At 37.7% G+C, this 27,637-nt stretch overlaps 1 protein-coding gene across 2 annotated transcripts in view; it reads right to left on the bottom strand.

The window, feature by feature from the left end:
- Positions 1–27,637, bottom strand: part of LOC115430510 (copine-8) — a 151,568-nt gene that overhangs the window by 63,529 nt on the left and 60,402 nt on the right. For both annotated transcript variants that reach the window (XM_030150569.1, XM_030150570.1), the window contains exons 6-9: positions 26,323–26,399; positions 5,348–5,411; positions 5,129–5,232; positions 3,704–3,808 (exon numbers count right to left, since the gene is read on the bottom strand). In XM_030150569.1, coding sequence (XP_030006429.1) covers positions 3,704–3,808; positions 5,129–5,232; positions 5,348–5,411; positions 26,323–26,399 — 350 coding nt within the window. The remainder of the gene's footprint in view (positions 1–3,703; positions 3,809–5,128; positions 5,233–5,347; positions 5,412–26,322; positions 26,400–27,637) is intronic.

Genomic DNA, 27,637 nt, shown 5'->3' with positions numbered 1-27,637 from the left:
CAATCTCTCGCTGTAGAATGATGGACACCAATTGTTTGGAAATGGCCTTGAATCCTTTCCTAGACTGAACGGCAACAACAATTGCTTTTCTACACTCACCGCTGATGTCTTCACTCCATGGTGTTGTGAATGCTCCAAACCAGTAAAATGCAAACACGTATGCTTTCATAATGCTGGTTATATTTACTAATGAAAAATAAATCTGAATTTTAGAACTTTTTTTTTTTTTTTTTAATGTTCTGAGGGTGAACTTCCTGTTTTTATTACCACTCACTACTACGACTGTGTACCTATACAGATGCACTTTCTTTATATAGTGGCACTTTTATATAGAATTATTTTAATACCAATGTGTTAGGTGTGTTTGTTGAATGTATTTATGAGTGGGAAGAGTGTAGTTTGAATGTTATTTGTGTTTTTTTATGTGGGGGGCATGTGCAATTTCGTTGTATTCATTATGCAATGACAATAAAGCTTCTATTCTAGTCTATTCTATTCTCTAAATAATGAAATACAGCCAAGTCTAAATATATCTGAGGGGATTATAACAGTTTATTTGTTTATTACACACTCCAAAACCTGATATAAGAGCCGCAAAAAGCAGACAACTGCTGCCAAACAAGCTATAACAAGTGGTTCTGGGCACAACAAACCCCGCCCCTTGCACGTATTGTAGCTTATTTTGGCATCGATTCGGCTGATGTCATCATGTTTATGCATGTGCTGATGTCAGCATATCAATTCCCTTTCTATATATGCCAAGTTTGAAGTGAATTGACACAAAATTGATGTTTTTATAGACATTGGAAATGTTGCCCATTATAAGTAAACGGAAAAAAAAGATCTTAAAAATTCACAAAACTTTGGAACTTTGACCTACTTTTGCTTTTACATTTTGCTTTGTATTTATTTTGTATCTTGTGACATATTTATTTGCTTATTTTGGTCTGGTATCATAATTATTTTGCATCATTTGGTCAGGTATATATTTACATGTGTGTTTTTTATTTTGTACCTTCTGGATATGTAGTTTTGCACTTGGTTTTGTAATCATTTTGTATTCATTTTGTATGATCCTTAGATGTTTTTTGCTTGGTTTGTCTGAATTTATACAGTATGATTTTAAAGCTAGTTGTGTACAGCTAACCATTAAGGCTATTATTATTTAGAGGGGGGCTGGAAATATAAGATTTTCTTCACCCTGTTCCTTTTCGAGCATGGGTGTGTATATGTTTGTTCACCTGATGATCATTGAATGTCTGCTGATGAAATGCACAAACATGAACGAAATAAATGAAATTAAATAAAATAAATAATAAACAACTTTTCCCAAAATGTAATCAGACATATTACGGGTCACTAGCAATCTATAAACCCAATTTGGTATGAATCCAACTAATAGTTTTGCTGCTAGAGTGTTAACAAACAAACCGAACCAAAAATAATACCCCTTGCTTCCCCTTCAGGGCACGGGGTAAAACTGTTGAATTTATCACCAAGTGCCTAAAACACAATTGATGTTGAGAAATGTAATGACAACAGGCATCGATTTAGCAGCAGAACTACAGTCCTTCAGTGAATCAATAATAATAAACAGCTCCTTCTTCTCTTGGGGTTCTAAGATCAGCGCCATGAGCAGTGGTCATGACCCTCTTGAACGCAGATGATCCACCCTGAGGTACTACACAAGGAGCACGCCATCGACAGGGGCTCGCTCTACTGGCAGCCCTGCACCACTAATCATGTTCTTGTTCACAGCTGAATGGGGTTTTATTTCAACAAAATGGGTCAATTCATCATAGACCTGCTGTGACTGGAAACCCTCACTGACAGATAAAGCCACATTAACAGGAGCTTTTATCCATGCACTATGTTAAGGTCAGCCAGTGCGCACAGAACCCTGTCATGTACACATCATTTAAAGGAAGATCACTTGTGAATACCTTTTTATTATTTGTATTCACAGAGCAGGCATAAAATGTTGCCTCCAGTACAACGTGACCGCTTAAATTAAATCTTGACATTAAATATTTATTTTCTTGACTTGAATTTGATTTCAAGGCTCTGAAGGAGAAGCAGAGGGAGGCGTGAGTTTGCTTTACTTAAGCTCCAATAAGTTCAAATGTAGGAACTGATAAATCCACCTTTAAACTTCCCTGTGCATAGGAAGACCAGACCAGAATAGAATAGAATACTTTATTGTCATTGCGTGTCATCCATACAATGAAATGGCTTGAGTCTACACATTATTCCTCATTTTATGCACTATATGGACAGAAATACTGGGACATATCACACCTAAAACTATCACAACTTCCTATTTATGTTTGTCTGAAATATTATCATAAAAATGTTCGAGTCATGTCAAGACTCAAATGTTTTAGATGTTCCTTCCTGACCGACAGTTGAAGAAACCACGTGGCTATTTTTATTTAGAATGATTACTTATGGTCAGAACATGACAAAAAATTCAGAAATCTAGAGGAAGAATGTTTAAAACTTATTTTGTAGAGGCTAATGGCAATATCTATATTAACCCGAAAGACTACATGAAAACAGTTATTGCAGCATTTACCTCCATCGATCCATCTTAAAACTTATGACTAAAACTTATTAAAACTGTAATTTTAAACTATGTTTTGTTTTGAGTTCATGCAGTTAGAAAAGAATTACAGTTGTGCATCAATGTATATATAAATACAAAAGAGTAATGAAAAAGGAAGAGGGAGATAAATGCATAATATTAATATTTTATGGAGAAGGGGTAGAATTAAAAAAGTTGCACTTCTTCCCACCCCTTTTTGGACATGTAAATGAAACTATTGGGCTGTTTTTTTTGTCTAAGATAGTCTTGATTGTTGATTTTCATATTATTATTTATGTTTTACTTGTTCACATACGTGAAATTTCATTCCCTGTTCAGAATAAAACCTACCTACCTACCTACCTACCTACCTACCTACCTACCTACCTACCTATCTATCTATCTATCTATCTATCTATCTATCTATCTATCTATCTATCTATCTATCTATCTATCTATCTATCTATCTATCTATCTATCTATCTATCTATCTATCTATCTATCTATCTATCTATCTATCTATCTATCTATCTATCTATCTATCCATCCATCCATCCATCCATCCATCCTGTGTTGCCAGTTGCAACGACATTCATTGGATTAAAAACTCTATTCTGACATTTGTCACTATTTTGTGTGTTTTGTGTTGGCAATGAAACACCTGACAGTGTCTGTGTCTAGCCTACATACACTGTCAATCAACTGCACCAATTCACAACAAAATAACATTGAGGCACATTACTTTGTAAGATCAAAACCTTATAATACAAAAGAAAACCCAACAATTCCTCCTTGAGCAAGCACTTGCACAAAATTGCCTTTAACAAATGAAATTTCCAACAGCAAAGGCATCACATATGTAGATTATGTGATGTATCCCATAATGTTTTCTTTGATATTCCAAATGTCATCTGTCGCCAGCTTTCATCAATAGAACAGGGCTTTTACTAGATAAAAACAGGTGGAGTGCCTGAACCTGTATATAATTGCACCTGCTGGAAATATCCAATCCAACCCCCCACATGGCATGTTTTCTTTGTGTGTTTGATCTCAAAACCTATTGACAACTTCATATAACTTGGCACAAAATATGGCACCCAAAACAGGCGTCACACTAACCTGTCGTAATCGCCGTTGCAAAGAGCCCGGACAGGGATCTTAAAGGCCTGCCACACTGGGTTTAGTGTGTTCTTTATCACCTCAGTCTTGTGGCAGATGGTAAACCTGCAGAAAAAGATCAAGAGTAACAGAAAAAATGTGAAAAATAAAGACAAAAAATGAAATGTGGTTGAAGGACATGTATTTAACAATAGTCGCTTTTCCACTGACCCTCAAATAACTTGCGCATAAAAATGTACCTAATGGAAAACCGACAATTTTGTGAAAAAGTCTCATTTTTTGATTAAAAGTTTTTGCACTGGCAAGAGGTGGTTTTTCAGCGCAAATGGTATATCATACAAAACTGCAATGGAAAGACCTTTTTTTGCAACTAGAGTCAGGTGAATTAAAAAAACGGGTGTTGACGGACGTTACAACAAGCGAAGAAGAAGAAGAAACATGTCGCCGTATGTGTGGACACACCAGGAAACCCAATATATATTAATATATAATAATAATGCATATATCTGCAAATCAACACCATAGTTTCGTTCATCGCCATGTTTATGGAATGACTTCTCGTGTCTTCTCACAATAATAAATAAACAAATCATCGCATTTGTTATTTAATGGAAAAACCGATATGACGCACTTCTGTTTTTTCAACATTTAGTAAATATCGGTAAAGTTTTGCGCAGATGTCCAATGGAAAAGCGACTAGTGACACACTTAACCTCCTGAGACCTAGCAATGCATTTTTGTCCTCTGTAGGGGACAAAAGTTTGACAGTTTTACTTAACAAATGATGTCCATTGCAAAGGACATTCCATTAAAAAATAATAAAAAAAAAAATTTAAAAATGTATCTGAAAAAAAAAAGGCGTTGCATTACGCAGTTTCCAATCAAGACAATTGTTTAATGTAAAAAAGCTAAAATTTTCACTTTCCTGGGTCTCAGGAGGTTAAAGGAAAAGACACATTAACCTTGCGTTGGGTCTTGCTTTAGCCTCACATGGCGCTGTAGTAACACATCCACACACATTCACACGGGTAATTCCATCAGTCCATGCGCTTCAGGTGAACCTAGTATCTTCCAGTCTCAGACCACAATGTGTTATCTAACATGTCAAACACTGCAGGGCAGAAAAAGGCCTGCAGTGTGAACACTCACTCACACACTTACATCTGCAAAACATTCATGAACACACATAAATCCAAGGTGCATATACTACCACACGCTGCATATTCATTGCCATTCACGCATACAATTTCCACATGTAATTCACACACATGCACAGGCAGCAGGGATTTGATCTGAGGCAAATCAATGAAAGTGCAGGGAGCAATATAATCAAAGATGAAAGGGGAAATGGAAAGATGGCAGGAGAGTGAAGGAAGGGGGGGGGGGGGGGGGGGGGGGGGGGGGGGGGGGGGGGGGGCTACTCACGTGCCATCTTCATTGCTTCTGTAGAAGACCAGGAAGGGGTCGGACTTGCCAAAGAAATCCTTTTTGTCCAATTTGTTTCCGCAAAACTGCATCATCACCGATTCCTAATGAGCAGAGATGGAGAGAGACACAGTTAAATTGTAAAATCTGTTTGATTTTCTGATAACAAAACAAACAGAGGCCTTCCAGAAACGAGCACTGCCAAAAATCCACACTTACTCTGCAATTGTTCAGCTCCTCAGCTTTCACAATTATGGTCCCACATTTCTTCCCTGGAATGCCACTGCAGACAAAACATCACAAAAGAGAAATAGGCTAAGAAATCACAACAAGACATATGGAAAGTGTACATGATCAAATAAAGACACACACATTTTAGATTACAGGCCAGATGGGAACCCATGTCACAGCTGATCTTGTACATGTGCATTCTGACAAATCATCCACAATCAGATTCTCTTCAACTGTCTTTCTGCCTGTTTTGTTTACACACAGATGCACCATACTGGTGCTGCTGGATGAGATGTCAAATGAATCAAAACGTACGGTTCTTTCTCCAAAACAAACACGCGTCAGTCTCCTTAAAGTGACGGTGACATTTTCATTAATTGTGGCTGATTACTTATGAATAAGGAGGGGGTGTAAGGGGTTAGAAGGATCACGCTGTAGCTGATTTGACTGGTTTTAGTCTGTTTCTTATAAACCTGATAAATATTATAGCTTCACTTTGTACACTATTACTGCTGCGGTTTGTAAGCACATACTACATACTGATTAATGCAGCTGACTACTGCTGAATAAGCCACGCTAAAATATAAAAGCACATTCAGAGAACATTTCAGAGCAGTCTCTCATTCCTGTTCAGTAGGTCTGTTTGGGTAGTCAAAGACCTCATGGAAAGTTTTACACCTTCACACCACCTCTAAACATTTCTATGATACAAAAGGAGCACTGTGTATGTTTGGAACACTGTGTACACAGTTGTGTGTTTGAGCGGTCCTTTCTGTTGTTGGTCAGGGTGTGTATGTTTGTTGTTTGTCCACACTCATATCAGTGTGTGTCTGGGTGTGTTTTAGACCATAGTAGCTGCAGAAAAAGTGGGAGGTGTGTGGAATTTCTCTGAATAAACACCATGATCCATGTCATCATTTACAACGTTTCCTCCCATAATCTCACACACACACACACACACACACACACACACACACCTGCCCTCACTAAATAAAACATCACCACACATGCATAAGTCAATACAATAATTATAAAATGAATGAGGTTGTGTGGTTCAACTTTTCAGACTGATGTTATTCATTCAAAATACTGTAAAATTTGTTGTTATTAAATCTAAATGTTTTTCATTATTACAATTAGAGGTCGACCGATATGGGTTTTTCAAAGGCCGATGCCGATATTTTAAAATTTGGTTAGCCGATGGCCGACATCTACAGCAGATCTTTGAGGCCGATATTTAAGGCCAATTTTAAAAGATACTTTAAAGCACAGCGGCTGTAAAATACAATTGACATACTCAGATAATTAAGATTTTTATGCAGCAACATAAATGAAATTATTAATATACGTACACATAGTAGTCTTTTGACATTTATTGAACTTCAAGTGCTGCCCACACAGGTGCCTGATCAAATATCTGATAACATCTTTACTACTGATCAAATATCAGCTTAAAAAAAAAAATCAAGGCAGATGGCCGATGTTGACACAAGTCAATATATCGGCCAGATATGTCGGTCTACCTCTAATAACAATATTACTCTGCTTCATAAGAGTGAGGTAAAATTTACAACGCTAAAATAAAAGCTGCATGTATCATAACTGCATAAAACACCTGCTGTATTTTACATTTGTCAGGTCATTTTTATACATGTGACATAATTACTTCATTGCTTTTGACACACTGATAGTGATACAGAACTATCTGTGAGTATGAGAGGTGCTCCTGTGTGTGGGAGGAGAAGCAGGACAACATAATTTGACTGAACTTTTGAGAGGCCTTGCAGTCTGACAAAGAGCCTGTCATCTGATGAGCTCTGCTCTGAGAGACCCACCTGACGGGAATGGGCTCAGACAGTCATTTAGACAACTGAGAATTGGGGTCGAGAACCTCTGCATGAATGTGATTCAAGTCTCCTTTAACTCCAACACCACGAATGGGAGGGAAAGCGCTTTTGAAATGGCAGACTTATCAAAATGAAATAGATCCTGGCAGTGATATGTGGAAATGAGAAGCTGAGAGCCTTTTTTTCCCATTCTTTCATATTTTACTTGCAAAAGCAATAGCCTCTGTTTAAAGACAGAAGATGGGAGGAAAAGAGAAGCATCTACGGAACGAGGCAACTTGAGTTTTTTTTTTTTGCAGATGACATGGTGGGGTCGGAAGAATGAATTTATATCAGTTTTTCCCTGCATAGAGAATTATGAGGTGGACAATTCTATCAAATTTCATGCCACATACAACTTGACAAACCCCAAACAGGTGTCATTTCTAAGTAGTGACACAAGATTGCTACAACTGGCTAAAAACGCAACAATCCTGTAGCTCCCTCTTTTGGTTTAGAGATATCATCAAGTTTAGGTTTTGCTTGGATGAAGATAAGTGAGAAGATCAGGTTGTTCTTAGAAACAAGTCTAAACAAGTGGTGCCAGGCACAACAAACTCCACCCCTAACACGTATTGTAGATTATTATGGCATCGATCCAGCTGATTTCATCATGTGTTGATAGCAGCATAGACATAGACAGCATAGACAAATTTCACCCATTGTAAGTAAATGGGGAAAAAAAAACAAGATGTTAAAAATTCACAAAAAAATTTGAATTTTTCCCAAAATGTAATCACATCTATTCTGGGTCACTGGCAATCTATAAACCCAATTCATAAAACCAGTATTTTTCTGCTAAAGTTGTAGCAAACAACAAACCAAACCAAAAATAATAGCCCTTGCCTCTCCTCCAGGGGGTGGGGTAATTACTAAATTACAGGGAATGACAGATAGAATGACCATATTTTTGCCATTTATTTTCAGATTTTGCTTAGTGAAGTGTTTCACTGATAAAATAACAGTACAAACAAGCTATTTTACTGCTATTATTACTGTATTCAATTATATAACTCCTAGAAAACATTGTTTTAAACGTTAAACTGATCAGGCTGGTGTCACCTCTAACTTATTGATAGCCGCATCAAATTAAATACGTTTACAAGGTTAGTGAAAGACAGTCAGACCTGGGCTTATTAGATACACCTGTTTATTTCCAAGTACATCCACAGTTAAGATGGGCTTTTGTGAGTCAAAAGGGAAACAAATATAATGCTATTACCTTGGAGTTACATCATCACACTACTATACACCAATTAGCTGCTCTTGCTGCAAACTGACTAAGCAAATACTCGTGATACATCACCACTCTCAAGACCAACTATAGAAACCTCTTTCTTGTTGGAATCGCTGGAGCAGCTGTGGTCAGAGAATGAGATAAGGAAAGAATCAATAGGAAAATATTGATGCACTTTCTGCTGAAACGAGCGTGGCATATTGATGTCAATAAACTGGCAATATATGCAGTTACAGGTCACGAGTAAAGTGACCTCCAGTGTGTTGGTAGGAAACATTACTCTTTACTCCTAAAAAGCTCTTTTTACTCAGCGATCTATTTAGCAGACTCAATTTCCTGACCTTGACTATTCACACTGAACCCACTGATAGTTAATTCTGCTCAGTGACTATGCCCCTGTTGCTAACTTAAAAGCAGAGCAATGATCTTTTGTATGAAACTCAAAGATAGAATAAAGGTGTGTATAAAGGTCTAACATCACAGGAGGAAGAGTCTGTACTGTAATGATCCCCTCCTTTAGATGTGGCTGTTTCTTCAGTCAAGGATCCTTCACTTGACTTCACTTCCTTCATACACCAGACAAGAGTCCGTTCTACAGATCAATACGCTCATGAACGGAACAGTCGACAAGAGCACAGAAGGTCTCAGATCCCAGTTCAGCAGTGCAATAACACATTCACAATACATGACAGTAGTATTTAATACAAAACTGAGAAATACATTTACAATGACAATAATAGGGGGCGGCCATGGCTCAGGAGGTAGAGCGGGTCATCCAATAACTGCTGCTCTGTCCTAGTCATGTGCTGTTGTGTCCTTGGGCAAGACATTTCATCCTCCTTGCCTCCAGTGTCGTTACTCGCACTGGTGTATGAATGCGTATAAATGTTCGGTGGTGGTCGGAGGGGCTGTTGGCATGGACTGGCAGCCACACTTCTGTCAGTCCGCCCCAGGGCAGCTGTGGTTACATATGTAGTTTACCACCACCAGAGGGAGAATGTAAGAGTGAATGAAGTTCATAGAAGAGCCCTATATGAATCTAATCCATTATTACATTATTATTACAATGGAGGTTATGTAGTGTTTTGCTGCAGCATGAAAGACACTGTACCCCAAATGTAGATATTTCTATATTCTAACAAATTATCTTTTCATATCTATGCTCATCAATAAATTCTTACATGCATGCCTCCTCCCACAGTTTACAGTCAGTGGACACTGTGTATCATGGAGCTCTGAGGTTCATCACCAATTTTAAATCTCTCACTCATCATTGTTTGCTTTATGCTTGTGTTGGATGGCCTTCTTTATCGGCTCGCAGACTTAGTCACCGGCGTATTTTAATTTACAAGTCTATTCTAGGTCTGCTTCCATCCTACCTTCTGACCTACAGTCGGAGAACCACAGACATTTATAATCTTCATTCTCAGGATCTTTTCTTTTTGTCTGTTCCTAAAGTTAGAACTGAACAGGGGAAAAAGGCCTTCAGATTTGCAGCTCCATTCACCTGGAACGAACTACAAAAGACCTGAAACTTGAAGATCTGGTTTCGCTTGACACTTTTAAGAGGGTGTTGTATGACTTGGAGAGGGAGACATCTGGCTGCACATTTTGTCTGACGCACTTTATCTTCATCTCGTGGGCACTTTTAGCAAAGTTGACTTTGGAAGGTTTGACTTGATTTTGTGTTTTTTTAAGTATTGAAAACTTGTTTTTGTTTTTATGTACGAAAGTTTGTGTCTGTAACTATTTAATGTATTGCTGTTGTCTGGGCCAGGACACTCTTGGAAAAGAGATTTTTAACCTCAAGGAGGTTTTCCTGGTTAAATAAAGGTAAATAAATAAATAAATCTATGTGTATGTGTTGCTGTTGGTAAATACAGGAGTACTGTAAAGCTGCTTTAACTATATTGCTCGGTCATTTACTTTCACCATTATGATTTCCTCAATATGTCTATCTTTTATGACTATCTTTTTTTCCCTCTAGACTTTCCATTGTTTCATTTTTAAGCACATTTAACTGCCTTTGTGTATGAAATGAGCTGTATAATTTAGAATGGAAATAAATCTGCCTGGCTATGCCTAGTACAATCACCTGATAATTAGATTCAGAAGCATTTTCTACTGGAGAAGGAAGTGCCTGCATATTTCTCTCCTTGAGGGATTTATTCATGGTTGTTCACGACATTTTTAAAAGTCTCAAACAGAGGATTATGGGTAGTTGAACAGTGTAGAGGATGCTGAGGATCCACAGATGCATCCTTGAAATATCTCCAAATGAAGGATTGAGTCCTTAGGGAGTATCCTGGACATTGGAACAGTGAAATCTGATGATGTAGTTTTATGTAAATGACTGAAGGACCTTCGCTGAGTAGGAGTCTCTGTTGTTGCGCTGTCTACCTTGTGGTGACCTTGTGGATGGATGAATGAATGAATGAATGAATGAATGAATGAATTAATGTGAACAAGTAAGATATAAATAATAATATGAAAATCAACAATCAAGACTATCTTAGATAGAAGAACGGCACCATAGTTTCATGTACATGCCCAAAAAGGGGAGGGAAGAAGTGCAACTTTTTTAATCCTACCCCTTCTCCATAAAATATTAATAATATATAGTATGTGCAAATGTCGTGATGTAACTAGTTATAGACATAACAAATTAAAAAGGAATTAATGCAGGTTATAGAAATCCACTCGATTTTTGCCGTAATGAATATAAAGATAGCTTTGCAGCACCTGGAGGGTTCAACTTCAAACTTCTGGAACTATTAGGGTCCAAATACACAAATAAATGACCCACAGACTAACAAAAGTGGGTTTAACTAAATATGACCCCTTTAATCAAATTAGTAGGATATGTCATCCAGTCCTACCCTAACCCTAACTTGGCCTGTCCTCAGCGACATTTTCAGGCCTAAACAAGTTGAATTAACTTTGAAAGGCAGGAACAGCTGTCATGGGTAAATAAATGAACTTGACATGGTGGCCAAAGTGTTAATGCTGTAACCTGGCAAATTTGTGGAAAACAAGATGGATGCCCATTGTCCCCTCCCATGGCCTTTGATTGGATTTAAATCCCACCGCTACTTCACGCAAATCGTTTTAACTTGGATTGCACGATTTGTCCCTTGCTCACTCATGCATGAAAACCTGGGTCTGTAAATTTGGACAAATATCCACCAATCAACTACCTACCGACGTCCATAAAAGAAAATTCCAAAAATTATCAAACGCGAAACTGGGGGCAATTTTTCAAAATGCATAGTTTTTTTTTTTTTTTATACACCCTGTATACAGTATGTTAGCACTATCACATTCACCACACATGTAAAGCTAAACAGCTAAATGCTGTGAATGTACATGACTATAAATACTGTTTGGGTCTAATGTTCATAACATGCTGACTTTGTTTCCAAATACAGTTGCAGTTGGTTTCTCTTTGATTTTCCTACAGAAGTACAAAAAAAAAAAAAAAAAAAAGCTGCCTTTAATTACTTGGTTGAGTCTACAGTGCAGAAAACAGTCTGGTTTTGAAAGTGAGAATGAACACACATAATGAATACACATGCTGATTTTTCCAATAGGGAGATAATGAGCAGCAATAAAAAGACACTAGTGCCACGTGTGTGAAAACAGAAGATAGACTTAGCAGCTCTCACCTGATTTATTCTCCACTTGGTTTGTACGTCTGTATCACCTCAAAACACAATAAAGACTTAATGAAACTCTGTCCCTGCCTTTTCTTCTAACTTCTCACTCTCAATTATGTCATTGCTCACAAATGGTGGAAGATGAATACAACATCTAAGACACGACTGCCCAGAATGTGTGTCGCTTTGAGAACTTTGCCATGCCGGGGCCCCTGTGGCGACGCATCGACTGGGATTCGTCTGCTCGTTATTTCCTCAAATACTTGTTTTTGCTCCCATTGTTTTTCCACTGCTCTGTGGTCATTATTCTGGCTGAGAGACATGCCATAAAATGATATGACAGTGGCAACCGCTGGGAAAGCACAGTTAGTGGATGAATTATGTATGTCACTGTTTGGTTAATGCATGCATTCAGGCACACCCATTACTGTGCTGAATAAAAATTGATGTCCGCAATACTGCAATCTAAAATGTACACTACAAGTTTATGTTTACTTGTATTTTTCAACTGGAGAAAAGTAGATTTACAGTAATTTATGCTAAGGCATGCATTCATAACTGACACTTGTGAATGAAAATACATAGTAACATAATTCTCATGATAAAAAAAACTAATAATGCTGCATTTAACTCTTTTTTTCTGATTATGATTCACTTTACTGTAACAAAAAACTTCAAAATGAAAAGGAAAAAAAAAATGTTACCCCAATCTAAAAGGCAGGTAATTGCTTTCCTCCTTGTACTTTATTCATGAAATATATAAAAGCGAAGTTGAGAAGTGCTTCAGGAATATCTCAGGCGTGTGTGAGTGCGTCTGAGGCTTTTTGTGTGTGAACAAGGAAAGTTTGAATCCTCTAATCAAGACACATGGATTTGCAATCAGCGTCTGGCAAGAGATGGGTAATTAAGTCTGGGCCACTTCTGGGCTTCGCAGTAACACACATACACCATGACAGCTCTATGCATACATGCATATGTAACACACACATTCACCAAGCATAGTTCCAATAAAAGAAAAATATGGAGATGTCAATTATCATTAAATCACAGACCATGACAATCTGTCTATTCGACACTGTGCCCTCGAGCACACGCGCACAAACTCATGCACACTTCCCCTCTGGAAGAAACTCATAACCATGATTCTCATCCACAAAAGGATCACTGACATCAAATCTGTCACTCTGGGGGCAGCTAGAGAGTTTCTTTTATATTCTCTGCACAATCAGCCTTGTATTCACAGCGATCAGCCTTTGTGTGTGCCTTCTTCGTACATTTGCACTTGCAATTTCATCCCATTTGGCTCTTCCATAGTTCACAAGGTGGATTCCATGACCCTTTTAAAATGAACAGCGAAAGATCTTGTCTGTAATAAAGAAAAAATAGCCGAGATATCAAACACCCTGGTAAGTAGGTCTGGGCAATGAAACGGTCTCAAAACAGGGCTGCATTACATTTATGACAATAGCAATGATAGGATTTGACATTTTTGCTAGATACAAAATACAAAGAAGAATAGAAGGCATGAATGTAGTATATAATGTGGCATGTCCATTTTCTGTCTCAAGGGCAGCATGACATAAATAATGCTAAAGTAGTCATGTGGTAAAAAAAACTCTGCTGAGAATCTGTGCTGCATGTCAGTGTCATTTATCCAAACATAGTTAATGCTACTGTACGAGTTAACCTGGACACAAGGGCAGGAACAGGGACTTAATGGTGCATTCAGGCCACTTTGTTAATCTCTACGATTTGTAGACGGACAAATGTATGAGCATTGACAGACTTGACGGAATTATAACTTCACGCAAATGACCTGGAAATTTGTTTAAAATCTTTTTTTTTTCTTATTTGTCCTTATTTAAATACATAAACTTACATCTTTCATTACCCTGTGAGTTTGAAAATGCTTTTTTGTGTTAATTTTCTAAAGTTTGGTTCCACAATATCAAATCAGATGCTGTAATAAATATAGTTACTGACCAATATGGTGGGAAAAATAGTGTGATCAGAATTTCTACCTTCACTGGAAAATGTAAGAGAAACAAAGAGGAAAAAAATAGTCAGACAGAAAATTATAAAGTCATAGACCCTCATCATAAAGAGCTCAGTGAATATTCAAGAGATCATCAAAATGAACATTAGCATCTGTGTTACAAATGAAAGTGTTATTAATCATAAAATGCTAATTCTCTGCAAAAAATATCTAAGGTGATATTCACTAAAACTGAGTGTTCTCATGCAAATTTAATCAAACCGTGAATTAATGGAACACACAAAGCAAAAAGTAAAAATGAGCCCCGCGGCGACTGACTCAATTTAACATTTGTTAAAACGGCACCAGCAGATTAAAGATGAGGTTAAGTAATCTAACATCAAATGACTCTGTTGAAACAAATACATTTATCAGACCCCGACTGAAATGCAGATATTGTCTGCTGAACGGAGCTTTTTTAAAATCTCAACTGTAAGGGTTTGTTAGTGGAGGATGATGAGGGAAAGTTGTCATTCATTGTCAAACATTTCAACACGGCAACATCTATGCAAATTAAGATTCAATTGCAAAACACGTGTATGCATTTGTTCAGTTTAGTCAGTTTCAATCTCTATTTTGCAGAATTAATACAGGGATCGACGACAAGTCACTAAATTACATGGGAAAATAAAACATTATTGACTGAAAAGGTGTAGGCTGAAGTTACAGATTATTACACCGATCCTTTGTACTTTAATTATTAAAGCAAACAGCTCTTTAAGTTAAAACAAACCTGAAAAAAACTATCTCTCCCTACAGTTTCATTAATAGTCGGGTAGTTATGTGTAAAAAATAAAAATTACTAAAAGAGACAGAAAAAATAATAAAAATATTTTACACAAAAATCCTTTTTTTTGGCATCACTTTTATATTTGTTCATAACCTTTATTATAAATACTTGTTAAATGTGTAAATCATCACATTTCCAAGTTTAACCCTTTAACAGATATACATTTATCAAAAAACCCTGGATTTTACATGATATTACAATTATTTTTGACATTTTTATTTTGTCAATATTTACGAATAATTTCCAACATGGTTTTTGATCAACTATCACAGCTGAACTTCTCATTTGATCTACTAATTTTGGTTCATTCAACAGCAACCAAATGTATAAAAACCAAGAAGGAAAACAAAGCTGCTGGACTGAGAGTAATCAAACAGAGACACATGTAAATGAATATAATGGGGAAATACACAGGGATAATCCATGTCAGTCAAGAGTCTTTAAATACTGCACTTGTCAGGCTGATGCTGGTTTCTGTCTGTGTCTGTGTAAATGCCCACTGGAGTATGATTGAACAATGTAATTATCTTTCATTTGCATTCGTTAAAATTGTTAAAGCCCCCCCCCCTCCCCCGTTGTGTAGGCTGCAGGTGTGTGTCTGCCTGAGCCTAAAACACACACAGCCTTCACAACACAATGACTTCAACAGCTGCAGACTCACTACCTGGACTTTTGATACATGTTGACAGTGTTTCTATTTCTGCCCCCGATCATTTATAAATTCTACGAAAACAGATTCTATAAACGATTAACGTGTAATATATGAATCTCACGAATCAATTCCAATTGGTTAATTTGACCTTGTTTGCAGGACAAAAATTTCACATTCAAGGTGTGAATGCTCTTTGCACAACTTACTCCACTGACACCATAAACTGGGTTTCCATTACAGTTTACCACAAAATAAAAGTGATATTTCTACAGTTTCGACAAAGTACACTTGTAGGTGTTTCCATTTAAGAGTGTTTGGCTTCTGATGCGTGATTCTAGTAAAGTCCCGTCTCACGACATGTCGTAATTCTCATAAAATACTGTATAGTTCTTGCCAGATGCTGGTTTAAGGAAGATGTTTGCACTGAGTTTGATCCAAACCTCCACAGTGTTGCCACTGTAGAGTCTGTTCATCTACTGCTATTGCACTGACTGTCTGAAACTAAAGAAGAAGGGAACGTATGAGGGCGTTTTCACACTGCGTGCCCAAGTCTGTATCCACGTATGTTTGACCCCAGAGTTCGCCTCATTTTATCAGTGTGAATGCAAACGTTCCGTGCTCAAGTCCAGCTGAGAAGGTAGTCCTGGGTACGGACTGTGTGGAGTACATTGCCGTGTGAAAGCAATCTGTGCCTGACAACGGAAATGACTTAATCACCATGAGACCATAGCTGGTGCTTCTATTGTCTCCTGAAAAAGCCTTGCATCCACGCAGCACAGGCTTGCCTTGCCAACCAAACAACTCTGGGATATATCAGAGACAATGAAGGTCGCTCTTCTGCACTTTGCCTCAAACAGGATAACATAGAAAAGTATTGCCGCCATTGTAGACAAGTGAACAGAACAGTCGCTCAGTTCATGATGTACGGGTTTGTCACTTCTGCGTTTGTTGGATAGCGACAGAATTCCTTCCACACCACCACCTACTGTTATGACCCTTTAACACCCACTCATACTCGGGCACGGGCCACAGTACGTGCTTGTGAACGCTGTTATGACCCTGGGTCATAATTTGTCTATTTATATGTATATGTATATATGTTTCCTGTTTAGTGTGTGTGTTCTCCCCCCGTCCTGTAGGTGTGCTGCACCCTTTTGTGTCTGTTTGTGTTGCAGGAAGCGGATTGGTGGAGGGTGAGTGCCCAGCCCCTTTAAAAATGGCCCAGGAGCTTCCGTTCGTCCTCTCTCTTGCCTCCTGCCAGCTCTCAACCCTGTGTTCTGTGTGTGTGACCGTCAGTCTCCGTGGGTTCTTGTCATAATTCGATTGTATATAGTTGTGAATAGTTTTTTTTGTAAATTGAACCTTTTCCTGGTAGGGGAGGCCGGCTCTTTTATTTTCCCGTTTTCTCCTGTTTTTTGGTTAGGAAGTTTAGGTGAGTTTTCTGTATTTTATTTCTTCAATTTATTTTGGTTAGGTAATTTAGTTTGAACCGCAGAGAAGAGATTTTGTTTATTGTTTAAGCTGCGACCTACCCTAACCCTCCTTTAGTTGCTTAAAAAAATAATAATAATAATAAACATTGTGAATTTTTAGTTTGGACTGACGTGTGTGTTTGGGAGCTGGGAGGGGACAAAATTGAGCATTTTATATTCGCCCTGGTGAACCCCTAGGCTGGGGCGTAACAACGCAACATCTGCAGGAAAGGTGTGAGCGTATCCAGGTGAAAACACTCCAATCGTCCCAAGGTAAAGTCCTTATTTATGGCAGGGGCCACACAGAATGGATTTCTGGGATAGAACTGTACATCAGGAATTCACCAATGAGTTGTGGATCCAGAATTTCCAATTGACCCGGGCAACGTTTAATGAACAGTGTGATGTTCTTGAACCTCTGGTGTCCCCAGACTTGTCCTGCCCTCTGGAAGCAGTTCCTCCACTAAAGCCAGTGTCTACTGGCCTGAACAAACTACAACCACCTGTTCTGAGTCCAGGGTCATAGGGGAGATGTTTGGTCTGAGCAAAACCACCGTGCACAGATGGGGGAAAAGACCAAAATGTGTTTCCATTACACTTTTGCGCTGTACTTCTATATCGAAACGTGTCAAAAACAAACTCATGAGAGCATAAAAACTTTTTTACAACCTTTGACAGTTTTTGTGACATTTCTGTGTTTCCATTACCAGTTTTCTATTGTGAATTTCTGATTGTAATGGAAACCCATCTATTGTAATGTCATCAAAAACTGCACATTGAAAAAAATCATATGTTTTTTTTTTTTGCACTTGAAGCACCAAAGATAATTTGGAGTGGTAGGCATCTATCACGCACAAACCAGAGGAGAGTTATGCATCGATATACAGTGTCAACAACAGGGTCTGACTGTGGAAAATGGCAAATTAGAGGATGGCAACTGCACCTGCTGTATGCAAATGAGTCCATTACCTAATTAAAGGAAACAAACATGTGGAGCATTTAACTAAGAAATTTACATCACACTGCCTGGTCCAATGTTGACACGACTTGAGAAAAAAAAAAAAAAAAGGAAAAAAAAAAAAAAAGGCAGTAAAAATAATTGGTGTTTTTTTTCTGCAAAGAGGAGCATCACTGGTGGGTTTCCCTTTAGTGTCACTTACAAATGACTGTGTACGGTGGAGGGGGGACGAGGAAATGAAGAGGGAGGGGGAGGGCCTTCAGAAGAAAAAGTGTCATTTTGTATTTCCGGGGGTCTACAATACAGCCAAAAAAAACAACAAAACCCTACATGCACACACAGGTGCTCCCTCTTTCTGAGTGGGAAACTGAAATCACCATGGCAATTGGTGCTCAAGTGGATGACAGGGTTCCTTTGAGATGAAGAGGAACAGAACTGCACACAAACACACAAACACACACACAAACACACTCATACAGCATTCGTTGCCATTCCAAACTAATGGCAATGTTCTGTGACAGAATGCTGACCACAGATTCATGTATTTCTGTTTCAAAAACCCTGTGCTGCTGCCATCAAACTCAAAACAACCAGATTTTTTTTTTTTTTTCTTAAAATGCTACATTTTCATTTGAGGCATGGTCTGTATTCTGTAGGATTGGATTCTGTTGCGTTACATCCGACTTGAATTCCAGCTGGGGTGGCGCAGTCATGTGAAGGGGGATAAATGTGATAAATAAAAATGTAAAAATTAACTCTTCCGTCTAAGGTTTCAGGGGGTTATGTAGAAAAAAAAGGATTTGTGAATCAGTCAGTGTCTGCACCGATTCCTGTGAGAAGGATCAGGGTCAGGACCAGCATCATGTTACTGATCAACTGGGTAATCAGTGAATCTATTATCTGTTAGAGTATCTTTCCATTGTTTGTTGACCTGTCCATTAAACTTCAAAAACAACTACAAAATCAGATCAAAAGAGCCAGAAAAATAATTGGCAGGCTGCATCAATCTTCTGTCCAAGATAAATATGAAAAGACAGTGATGAAAAACACTAATACAAGTCATCCAGTCATACCCTTCACAATTTATATGAGACCATAGTTTCAGACAGAAGGCAAAGTTGAACAGGTATACATTTTATTTAGTTCCATAATCCATCAAACTACTGAGCAAAAAGAGATACGTGTGTGTGTGCTTTTATTTATTTTTGTTAGGGTTATGGTTTCTTTTGAGACACTAGTCACTTTTCCATTGACCCTCAAATTGCGCAAATATAACTTGCGCATAAAAATTTGCCTAATGGAAAAACGACAATTTCGCCAAAAGTCTCACTTTTCAATTAAAAGTTTTTGCGCTGGCAAGAGGTGGTTTTTTGGGGTGTAGCGCAAATGTTTTATCACACAAAACTGCAATGGAAAGACCTTTTTACACAACTAGAGTCAGGTGAATTGAAAAAACGGATGCTGACGTACATTACAACAAGTGAAGAAGAAGACACACCAGGAAACCCAATTATTTTTTAATTTAATTCGAGATAGAGGGGTAAAATATAATAAGAATGAATATATCTGTAAATCAACACCATATTTAAATTCATGTTTATGGAATGACTTCTCGTGTCATCTCGCGATAATAAATAAACAAATCATTGCATTTGTGATATAATGGAAAAACCGACATTATCCACTTCTGTTTTTTCGACATTTAGTAAATATCGATAAAGTTTTGTGCAGATGTCCAGTGGAAAAGCAACTAATGTGTAACATTATGATGCTGGATATTACATACAATCAAGGTTATAATAGTTTTGGATCTTTCATTACAGTTTAGTTTTACTAAGTTTTGACTTTTTTTCCCCTCTAATTCAGTTAGTTTTAATTAGTTTTTAGAGCAGGTTTGCTAATTTTTATTAGTTTTTGTTTTTTTTTCTAAATGATTAGTTCTAGTTCAGTTTAGTGTAGTTTTAGTTTTTTCATATTTTTTATCTTCCTCGCTGTCATATTCACATACAGGACACTGCTGCTTTCTCCCAACTTTGGTCTCCATGTTTCCAGGTAGAGTGAGGACGAGAAGCCAAGTCTAAATGACAAGTGATGAGAAGTCACGGATCGCGAAGTGTCTGTATGGTGCCGCTAGCTAAAATTGCCTGAGTGAAATAAATCGATTTTATATCAATCTGACATCAATGAAGATTAAAACAAAGGGAATTTTATCCATAAATTTTTATCCGTTTTAGTTGGTTTTGTAAGCACACAATAAAGTTTCCGTTAGTTATGCTTTTTTCTTTTAATTATAGTTTTTATTTATTTCAGTTAACGAAAATGTTTTTCAATTCTAGTTTTTGTCATTTTGTTAGTTTTCGTTAACGATGATAACCTTGCATACAATGCATCAGTATACAGGGTCTGACTGTTGAAAATGGCAAACTAGAGGATGGCAACTGCACCTGCTGTATGCAAATGAGTCCATTACCTAAGTAAAGAAAAAATACATGTGGAGAATTTAACTAAGAAAGTTACATCCCACTGTCTGGTCCAATGTTGATCTGACTTGTGGAAAAAAAAAAAAGGCAGTAATGTTTAGTGCTAACATTTAGTGGTGGGTGTGTGCAATGAAAAGAGCATATATGCAAGATTTAACCTAACTACAGTCGCGGGAAAAATTACTAGACTACCCTAGTTTTCTTCAGTTTCTTGTTCATTTTAATTTCTGGTAGAACTAAAGGTACATTTGTTTGAACAAATATAATGATAACAATAAAAATAGCTCATAAGAGTTTAATTTCAGAGCTGATATCTATGTATTTTCCATGTTTTCTTGATAATAACTAAAATCATTTCAGTTCTTACATCAATATCTATGGCATTGTACTGACAAAAACAGTGCTTTTAGGCATTCCATGTTTTCTTTTCTGTCTGTTTTAGTCACATGATACACACAGGAGTTAATACTTGATTGCATAACCATTGTTTTTGATGACTTTTGATGGTCTAATAATTTTTTCCGCGACTGTATTTTAACAGGAGAATGTTTGCTGTCTTCATATAAGACCAAATCAGGTGTTTTTCCAGTGTTATTAGTGTGATTGTTTTTGTTTGTATGGATTCAGTGTATGTTATGCTGAATACTGAGGTGTACGTGTGTGGAGATAATAGGTAAGGTAATGCATTCAAGACAAATTCCTCCTGAGGGAAACAATAAAGGCTAATCTAATCCAATCTATGCATGGCTGTTAGAGCTTTGTAGACATCAAATCTCAGGGGGAGTTAGCAAAACAAGCTCATTGTAATATATATGCAAATGAAACCATTATATTTCTTTATTGGGAATGACCAGATTCCTTTGACAAAAACTGTGGATTTGGGTCTGAACTCCAGCCTTTTTGGCTATGAAGATGCATCAAGGCTTAAGAAACTGCATCTTTTCCTATCTGATTTTTTCTTTGTCGTTTTCAAAAACGTTTCAGGAAATATCTGCGTCCACACAAAACCACTGAAAATGCCTGAAAACGATGTAGAACAAATACCAGACCTGTATGTGGCGTTGTAATGCTCTTGTAAAAAACAGAGAAGGAAACGTGAAGCATGTGCATAAAGCTTGCTTGGTTGTACTGCGGGGTGTCAAACTCCAGTCCTCAAGGGCCAGTATCCTGCATGTTTTAGATATTTCCCTCTTCCATCACATCTGGAAGCCATTACATCGTTATCAGGCTTCAGCAGAGCTTAATGATGAGCTGATCATTAATTGAACCAGGTGTGGCTGGAAGAGGGAAGTATCTAAAACATGCAGGATACCGGCTCTCTAGGACCGGAGTTTGACACCCCAGTCTGATCCAATATGTTCTCCTGGTTGCCCCTCTGGTTGCCCTTCTGGTTTCCCCTCTCTGCAGTAGATCCAAGGGCATGTAGTGCAGTGTTTTTAAACCTTGGGGTCGGGACCCCACGTGGGGTCGCCTGGAATTCAAATGGGGTCGCCTGAAATTTCTAGTAATTGATAAAATAAAACACAAAACTTAGTGCTAAAAAATATATGGTAAGTTGAGAGAGACAATCAAATACATAACAGACATGACAAACTGTGAGTCTGAAACCGAGGAAAATTAAATTCTTACTTTGTGCAGTAATCTACACCTGCTTTTCTGCCTCCGTCGCACAAGCACATACTCAGTAGTCCGCCATTGTTGTCATTGTTGTTGTTGTTGTGAAGTGGCATCTTGCTTAAGGGGTGAAAGGTTAGAGAGGTGGGGCTATGACATCATCGTGTTAGAAAAGTTGTGGTTTGCTCACACAGATGAAGACGCGAAACTGGCATTTTCAGATTTATCCACTCTGGGACCTGGTTTCAAAAAGTTGCCGTTTCAGTGACTGAAAACACCAGTTTCGTGTGGACGAAAGGCCTATCTGATACAAAACTTTTGCGGATACGACTGAAATTGTCTTCATGTGGACAGGCCTTAGTTTTCCATTGAAAGAGTGACTGACAGGCTGCATATTGGAGTTACAGTATAAAGTTAAAGTGATATTGCTGTTTCAGGTCAGCCTTTTTTGGTCTAAAACCAGTACAAAGACCAAAACTAAACCTGTCAGACCCTCATATGATTCTGAATAGGTGTCCTGTAATTGTCTGCCCTTGGAATGTCCCTGAACAACTCCTGTCTCACACATCACACCTCCCCACTCAGCCTCTTGATAACATTTTAGCCCTTTTCAAGATCTTGCGGTGGGTGGCTCAGAATGGAAGTCAAGTTACATTTCACCATAGCTGGATTTTAACATGTCTTTGTAATATCAGAATCTTTATAAACACCATGTAGTTTAGAACTCGCATAACATTTCAGAGAATCAGCTGAACAGAATATGGTAAAGTGATCATGTTTAGTCATGTGGGTCAAAAACAGATACTACACTTCAGGAGCAAAACATACTTTTTCCAATACCAGTGAAGACTAACTGTTTTGTATTTTTATTCCAAGTTCAATAATGTTAAATAGAACCTTTTGACAGTATTGCTGTTGATGTGTAGTGATGGATTTTTTCAGTGTTTCATATAAAATCTACATACATAACCAAAAACGTATCCTAAATAAAGTGTAGCATTTTGCTTGCATGCCAGCACTTTTATATTCTCATAAGCATCTGGCTAATTTAACCATTAGACACCTAAACAGCTGAACTCAACTAAAAGAATGTTCTAATCTAAAATGTTAAATACATTTTGAACCAATAATAATCCTATAATACATTCAACTCTTAAAGACCTTGAACGAGTTTCATCGGTGACTTCCCAATGAATTCTTCTCAGCATATAACATTTCCAAAGGGATTTGTCACTATATATTATTAAATTTTTCTGTAATCAATTCACTGACCATGTAGATGTGGTTAAAAGATATTCAACATTTTAGATCAGTAGATGCTTTATGTTTCCGATGATTGTTTAGGTCTATGAGTTAATCAAGTATAAAAAATGTGTAATTATTTTAATTTACTTCAAAATGGCCTTGTGAATAAATGAGCATGCTGAAACATTTACTTTTATAATACAAGTACTGAAGTCTACATTCGGTGTACTGTACGTGCTGGTTCCTATTGAAAAGAGCAGGCTACTGAACTTGATGAGCTGGGTCAATGAATACTGAGTCTGTAAGTGTTGATAAAAGTTTCCCCAGAAACAGAAAACATGTGTGTATCATTTATATAACTCCAGTCAAGCCAACCGGCAACAGGGTTTGTTCTATACAGTGTAAATATATCCATTTACCTTGTGCTTAAAACAGCTGTGGATGCGGTTGATTTGATCGTCAGGTTTTTTTCACACCTCCTCTTAATTGCTTATTACTGTACAGTATGTCAGGGAGATTTATCGTTCAATCTAAAGCAAATGTCACAAACTCACAAGCAAAAGTGTATACGCATTGTAAATAAACAGGAATTACAAATCAAGAACTGTATATTGCCCTTTTCTCTTGTGACAAAGTGGATATTTATCAGAGTGATCGAAAAGACAAAGAAAAGACAAAAACAAAACAACTAATGAGTGCAGTCAATAGTCTTCACAGACACAATAAGTTATTATTTACAAGAAATAGTGACAAATACCGTACACTGTACAAGTGTAAAAAAGTGTGTAGTAACACAAAGCTGTTTCTGCAGAAAACCATAAATGGTTCCCCACAGAATGCCCCTTTTCAGTTGTTTGTAAGCAACTGACTTTTTCCTCGTTGACCTGTTTTCTGCTGACAAAACTCACATGTGGTAAACCTCCACCGTGTAGTGGAGGAAAACAAGTTTTAGACATGTCAGCACGTATTCTATTCAACTCAGTTCCAATGCAGCGGTACACATCCTGTCACTGCAGTCCTGTGTGCACTGGAAGGTTCAGCTGTCTTCACCTGTGTGAACCCTTGGAGTTATACCAATGTCTGCTGAAAATGGCATGTGAAATGGTACAATGGAATCAAAATAAAAATAATAGATAAAAAATAATGTGTTGACATGTTGAACTAGTGTTGAAGTCATAGAGATCAGTCTGAAGACCTCATGGAATCAATAAATGTCAGTCTCAGATAAAGTGGACTGCTCAGGACTGTGGGGATGTTCCCAAATTGACTGTGTGCCATCTAAACTATCAACATTAACAACTTCTCTGTAATATTATTTTCCAACCTAAATAACAAGGAGCTTATCCTTCATAAAGGTGAGCAAAAGGAAACAAGTGTCAGTTATTCAATGCAAAGGTGACTGAGATAACTGGGAGCATGGAATGAAGGAATGAAGGAAGGGTGCAGTAAGTTTATACAGGACTAGTACAACCTATGGACATTTGGCAATTTAGAAATGACCCCCTTATGTGTGTGTGTTTCATGTGCCACATTGGCATGGGATAACTACAGTTTTTTACTTTATCGACCCCAGGTCTGATGTTAAGGACAGGATCACCACATACAGATAACTGAATAATTCAAAACTATATTCCTTATAATCCACTGTCATGCATGTCATCCATCTCATCTTCAAACATGTTGTTTTCCTTAAAGATTTAAGTTTGGTCTATTCATGGATATTCATACTGAATTCCACCCAGAACACTTTTAAAATGTTAATTTATCATCACCAGGCTCCATAGGCCTCAACGAGACAGAATGAATGCACAGATAAAAAAGGTTCCAAATTGCAGAAGTTCTAGTTCACACAGGACTAATACTATCTGTGATCATTTGGGATGGAATTTTTAATTTACAGATTACAGACAGATTTGCATGTGATTAAGACTACAGTTGACCTGTTATATTATAAACGATTAATGTATTATTTTCTTCATTTATTCATTCTATCAAATATTCTTAAAATGATTATTTAATCATCATATAAAAACTAGCTCGTTGACCCGCGGGGATCCACGGGTTCTAGATGTGGTAGTTCTTATGCTGTTGTGTATTCGTGCATGCTGTACCACAGTTGTCCAGCAGTCACTGCCAAAGTGTTCTGGCCATAGCAACATAATTGTAAGGCTATTGTATTCCAAAATTACTAATATCTCCCAAAATATTGGTCCTATCAACTTGCTGTTTTTGCTAGTCTGTTCATTGACCAAAAATACATAAGTATGCCAATCTGCAGCAGTCAGCTCTGTGCAGATTTTGTGTGAATCCCCAGACACACACACACAGCACACAAAGGCCACGTGGCTTTTATAATAGAGATTATTATATGATATATTTATTATTTATAAATTGTAACTACACTAAAAATTACCCAAGGTCCACAGGTGACACTATTTCTGTATGAATGGGTCTTAAGTGAAGCTTGTAAAGTATCAGACCACATTTTTCACATAATAGCTGTAAATATAAATATAGTACCTTTGCACAAATTATATGTTTCAGGGTACTAGTTTCAGTTGAATTTCAAATATTGATATATATTCAGATATAAAAAAAAAAAATAGAAATATAATCAGGTGTATTTCTTGTGTAATTATCAGACACTTGGTTGCCTTGAGTGTCTATCCAGTGTCCCTCTTATTACACTCTAGCTTTGGTCTTGGTTTAGTTATAGTCAACTCTTATTACCCCCACTGTAAACACTACAACTATGGCAGAGAGAGAACAGTCTTTGTGAGCAACTGCAGCTGTGAACATGCAGAAACGCTCTGCCCTGATACACAAGGGAAATCATCCCTGACAGCTGTACCATTTGATTCTAACTGTGCCAACTGTCACCACTGTTGAGACAATTGCTGAAATCTCAAAATTCTCCTTTTTGAGGACGTCTACTCACCCTAGAGATTTCTCTAAGCGACTGCCCAAAGATCCAACCACTTCTCCAAGGGTGCAGTAGGCCTGGCCCAGAAAATCCTGCAGAAATAGGAGGAAGCATTTTAGAATATCTCAGGCAGCAGAGCATACAAAATAAAACACACATGAATTACAAACAATTAGATAGTGGATATATAATTACTCACAGCCATAAAGCACTAATAAGAAGCCCCTCCCTGATCCCTACAGTGTCACCCTATAGACCAAAACCTTTCAAACACCTCCACAGTCCCTCCTGACAGATCTTTCTGGCACGAGTATTGAGCCTTCCTCCCACCAGCCCTAACACCTGCCTCACTCAGCTCCCTAGGCATTTTGTGGGTAAATTAAATTTCCATCTTTTGCCGACTATATAATTCAACTTTCAGGTTATACTGACAGAAAGGCAGGAGGTGGGACATGGCATATTGAAAGAAAGGGCAATAATGTGATGTCCGTCTCTATCAGAATCATGTTTAGGTAATTGTTACTTCACTTGCATATCCGATCTCCACTGTACACAATCATGTATGTACAGCAGAGTTTGACTCTTTTATTTGTGATCATCTAAAATCTTTCATTTGTCTTCTGAACCACTTTGTCCTTGAGAGTCACAGGGGTGCTGGAACCTATCTCAGCTACCAGTGGGTGAAAGCGGAGTTCACCTTGGATGTGTCACCAGTTCATCACAGGGCCAACATACAGAAACAAGAAAAGCACTCGGAGAGCGCAGACCTCCGCCAAGACAGATCTGCCTCCTGTGCGTGCATGTGTGTTTGTTTGTTTGTTAGCAAGATAACTCAAAAAGTTATGGAGGGATTTTCATGAAATTTTCAGGAAATGTTGATACTGGCACAAGAAAGAGAGCAAGCCCCCCCACCCCCACCCCGATCACCACCAAAATTTAATAATTTCTTCCTTGTGCCAGTATCAACATTTCCTGAAAATTTCATGAAAATCCCTCCATAACTTTTTGAGTTATCTCGCTAACAAACAAACATGCAAACACACACGCACGCAAACACACAAAGCAAAGTGATCTCAGTACAGAGGCAGAGGTAACAAACAACCAATCACCAATTACCATTCACACCTATGGGCAATTTAGACTAACCAATTAAATGCATGTCTTTGTAACAAAATAAACACTGACTTGTGTGATCTGCAGAAATGCACAACTGAAATAATGAACAAGCAGGCATCCTCATCCTTCTCTTCACAATTAAACATCATGTAATGGACCAGCGCATTGACCCATGGGGAACCACAGGTCATTAATACGATATCTAGGGACTGAA

The sequence above is a fragment of the Sphaeramia orbicularis genome, chromosome 12, assembly GCF_902148855.1.
Source record: "Sphaeramia orbicularis chromosome 12, fSphaOr1.1, whole genome shotgun sequence".
Lineage (NCBI taxonomy): Eukaryota > Metazoa > Chordata > Actinopteri > Kurtiformes > Apogonidae > Sphaeramia > Sphaeramia orbicularis.
The sequence above is the reverse complement of the archived record's forward strand: the minus strand, read 5'-3'. Positions and strand labels throughout refer to the sequence as shown.